Source organism: Limulus polyphemus, unplaced genomic scaffold, assembly GCF_000517525.1.
Source record: "Limulus polyphemus unplaced genomic scaffold, Limulus_polyphemus-2.1.2 Scaffold5814, whole genome shotgun sequence".
NCBI classification, from domain to species: domain Eukaryota; kingdom Metazoa; phylum Arthropoda; class Merostomata; order Xiphosura; family Limulidae; genus Limulus; species Limulus polyphemus.
The window spans coordinates 46,169-50,466 of NW_013671424.1; the positions used below are offsets into that span (position 1 = coordinate 46,169).

The window sequence follows — 4,298 nt, forward strand, 5'->3', positions numbered from 1 at the left end:
AATAATGTTAATACGTATAATAATGTTAATATGTATGTATAATAATGTTAATATGTATCTATATTAATGTTAATATGTACGTATAATAATGTTAATATGTATGTATAATAATGTTAATATGTACGTATAATAATGTTAATATGTATGTATAATAATGTTAATATGTATGTATAATAATGTTAATATGTACGTATAATAATGGTTTAGATTTAACTGAATGACTCCGACGGGTCAGCGGTAATGTTATGGAGCTACAAAGGTAAAATTATTTCAACAGAAAGAAATTATACGGTTAAGATTTCTGAGTGTGTAAATTTTTGTATTAACAACAACTAACTTTTTAACAGCGATGAAAATCCGTCCGTGAGTTTCTCATTCAAAAGCGTTTTTAAGTTGTAAAGGTCCAATCCCACAATTAGATTGGAGCAGCCCAACAGTTGGCGGTGGGTGCTGTTGACTAACTATTTTCCTTCTAGTCTATCGGTAAGGCTAGCGCGGATAGTCATTGTTTAGCTTTGAGAAACAGACCTAATTTAATAATTAAATTAACTAATAAAATACAAAAACACATCCTTATCAAGGAATACTAAATTTCCACAATCGCGAAGTGTACATGTTGACGAAAGAACCGAGGTAACTGTTCACTGTCGCGTTAGGTGGCGTCAATATCACATAATGGCATTTAAAGTTTGTAATCTAAATTCGCGTGAATGAACTAACAACGTTTTCACTTTCCCCGAGGGCTGGACGTTACAAACCATCACTGTTACTTTAATTCTTAATAGACTTCATTTTTTATCATACCAAGCGAAACTCAAACATGTAGAACGTTTCAGGAGACGAACATTTACTGACGTTGTGGGCGAAGCATACTTGAAGAGCTATAGAGCCATGTTAACTTTCAGTGCCAGGTGTTGACGCAGTTTTTAGGAGAATGCTTGAATACTAAAATCTTTAATACCGCCCTGTCAGCCGTTAGGGTGACTATAACACTTAACTCTTTCGAACACAGTTAATTTTTACTTCGGAATGCAGGATGTTTTAATTAAAACGCACATGATCTAAACCATTATTTGACAAAACTCTGTGTGTTCGTGTGTTTGCTTATAATTGGCGAACCGCTGGACCGATTTCCACCAAACCTGGCTTGTATATTCCTAGAGCCCTCCTTCGGAAAGTGACACAGGGAATCGTCGCTCGGTCATGACCCCTATGTTTCCCCTTACATTATATTGGAAGGTCAGCTATAGTTATAATTATCTCCTGATCGAAGCATGTTATTGTATCCCAGCTTACAACGCTAAAAATTGAGTTTCAATACCTGCAATGGACAGAGCACAGATAGCCCATTGTGTAGCTTTGTCTCTAACAGTATACAAACCAAGTATTTGATATAGGTAATTGACTATGCTCTTCTGATTAGGTTTATGCAAAGACATAAAACTTATAATAACTGGAGGACATTGATCCACCAGTTAGGTATAATCACGATGTTAATTATATTTTTGACTATAATCCCAATAATTTAAACATGGCTTCAACAGTCCATCGCAGGAATCGAACGCTAAAATTTAGCGCTATAGACGTATAAGCTTACCCCTGAATCATCGAGACAACCAGAACGTTTTCTCATTTTTCTAAAATAAAGCCTTAATAGTTGTTTGTGAGTGATATATACGTGGGAATGGACTACCCAACACGGGGATCGAAACCCGATTTTTAGTGTTAGAAGCTCTCAGTCTTACCGCTTAGACAGCGAGGGGACCTTCATTTTATTAAACACACAAATTCTTAGTCATTACCAATTAGTTTAAAGTAATATTTAAATATTCCTATAAATCATTTTATATTTTAAGATAGACAGACAGACAGACGTACCATTGATTAGTCGTTTTCTTACTTCCTTCAATAATTCCTTTTCTGATGGCTCCTAAAAATATAAAAAGTAGCTAATCTACAATGTAACAAATATTTGGAAACAATATTTAGGAATATGTTAGAAAAGTCGGTCATATATTTTTTTACATATATATATGTGTGTGTGTGTTATAAACATGCAAGAAGAAAAAAAAGACAAAATTCATGGAGTGGGAACTACAGAATATACTTTATTGATAGAGATTGCTGAGGCTACTTAGACAAACATAAAGTTGGGGTGAATTATGTTAAACGTGTTTAATGATTGGTTTTTTTGTTTATTCATTTGAAGTTAAGCACAAAGCTACACCATGGGCTATCTGTGCTCTGCCCATCAAGGGTATCGAAACCCGGTTTCTACCGCTGTAAGTCCACAGACATACTGCTGTGCCACTGGGGGGGGGGGGGCATGTTCCTCACATTTACTACTTTTTTGCGTTTAATAATATACGTTCCTCTAATTAACGACTATTTTATTTTAATTAGGTATGTTATTCTGATTAACGATTCTTTGAGTTTCATCGGGTAAGTTGTTCTAATCATTAACGACTTTTTTGAGTTTCATATTATTAACGCCTTTTTAAGTTTCATGGGTATATTGTTCTAATTTTAACGACTTTTTTGAGTTTCATAGGGTATATTGTTCTAATTTTAACGACTTTTTGAGTTTTATTAGATATTTTGCTCTAATAAGTCAGCAACATTTTCAGTTTCATGGGGTATGTTGCTCTAATTAACTAATTTTTGAGCTTCATTAGGTATGTTTCTCGAATTAACGACTTTTCGAGTTGGAATGAAATTAAATGTAAATAATTAAATATATTATTTTCACCGTTCTATTCCACATAAAAAAGTTGAATCATTAAATAACAATAATTAAATAATTATTAAATAACAATAATCAAATAACAATAATTAAATTTATTAAATAACAATAATCAAATAACAATAATTAAATAATTATTAAATAACAATAATCAGATAACAATAATTAAATAATTATTAAATAACAATAATCAAATAACAATAATTAAATAATTATTAAATAACAATAATCAAATAACAATAATTAAATAATTGTTAAATAACAATAATTAAATAATTGTTAAATAACAATAATTAAATAATTATTAAATAACAATAATTAAATAATTATTAAGAAAAACAAATAAGCAGAAGAGAAACTGAAATTATTAAATAACAATAATTAAATAATTATTAAGAAAAACAAATAAGCAGAAGAGAAACTGAAATTATTAAATAACAATAATTAAATAATTATTAAGAAAAACAAATAAGCAGAAGAGAAACTGAAATTATTAAATAACAATAATTAAATAATTATTAAGAAAACAAATAAGCAGAAGAGAAACTGACTTTTTAAACAGTTTTTTTTTCGGGGGGGGGGGGCTCATCGTTTCTTCAGTTTCCAACTAATAAACGGAAAATATGCCAATAATATACGACTTTACTTACATTGTTGCTGCGTTTCTCCTGGGGTTCATATGCGCCCCAGAACCCTTTTGAATCAAGTACGTGTCTATCACGATCTCTTCGTTCCAACACGTCGTCATCATCGAAATATCTTTTAACATCACCATTGTATTTTCGGAAAATTCTGTCTAATAAACCTTCCCTTTCGTCAGCTTTAAAATCTATGAAACAAAAGGTATTCATTGTAATAACTTTAAACAATTATCATTAAATTCTGCTAATGGGTTTAAAAATTAAATGTTGATAACAAAGACAATTGATTACTGAGACTTTACTGGCGGTCCATAACTTGTTTTTTTTTTTTAACTTCTTTGAATTAAGTGCATTTTGTTAATTATACAACATAATATAGCATCTTAATAATTTTTCTACTAATTTCTTGATTAAATACAGTCCGAATTTTTTACGAACAGAATCGGAAATTCGAGACAATTTGCCAGTCACTTTAGGCTTAGAATACGGTATTACTGAGGTGTCTAGTATTAAATTATTGAACCTGGTACATATTTCAAGGATTTCTGTGTGGCAGATGTTTCGCGGAGAGATCTCTACAGGCACTCAATTTGTCTTCGCTTGGTTCCTGTTTAGATTTGCTAAACCCCTAAGAAACTCATTAGAACTTTATAAAAGAATGAAAGTTGAACGCCATTTTTAATTCAGAGAATTCACTAACGTATTGATTTCTTGATACGAGAGCTTTCGAAGTAAGATCTTCTGAACACAATGTAGAAATTACTTATCCAATCAGTTCATTACAATTCGTTATACGTCACGTCAAACGTGTTCTCAACATAAAGTTTAGGGCACTCGACTCCTAATCTGAGGTTCGCGGGTTCGAATCCCCGTCACCGAACCTGCTCGTTCTTTCAGCCTTGGAGGCATATATG

The 4,298-nt window shown here is 31.5% G+C and overlaps 1 protein-coding gene across 2 annotated transcripts in view; it reads right to left on the reverse strand.

Moving 5' to 3' along the window:
* The window catches only part of LOC106473019 (trichohyalin-like), a 23,049-nt gene that overhangs the window by 17,076 nt on the left and 1,675 nt on the right, over positions 1-4,298 (reverse strand). For both annotated transcript variants that reach the window (XM_022401527.1, XM_013933693.1), the window contains exons 2-3: positions 3,394-3,572; positions 1,879-1,930 (exon numbers count right to left, since the gene is read on the reverse strand). In XM_022401527.1, the coding sequence (XP_022257235.1) occupies positions 1,879-1,930; positions 3,394-3,572 (231 nt within the window). The remainder of the gene's footprint in view (positions 1-1,878; positions 1,931-3,393; positions 3,573-4,298) is intronic.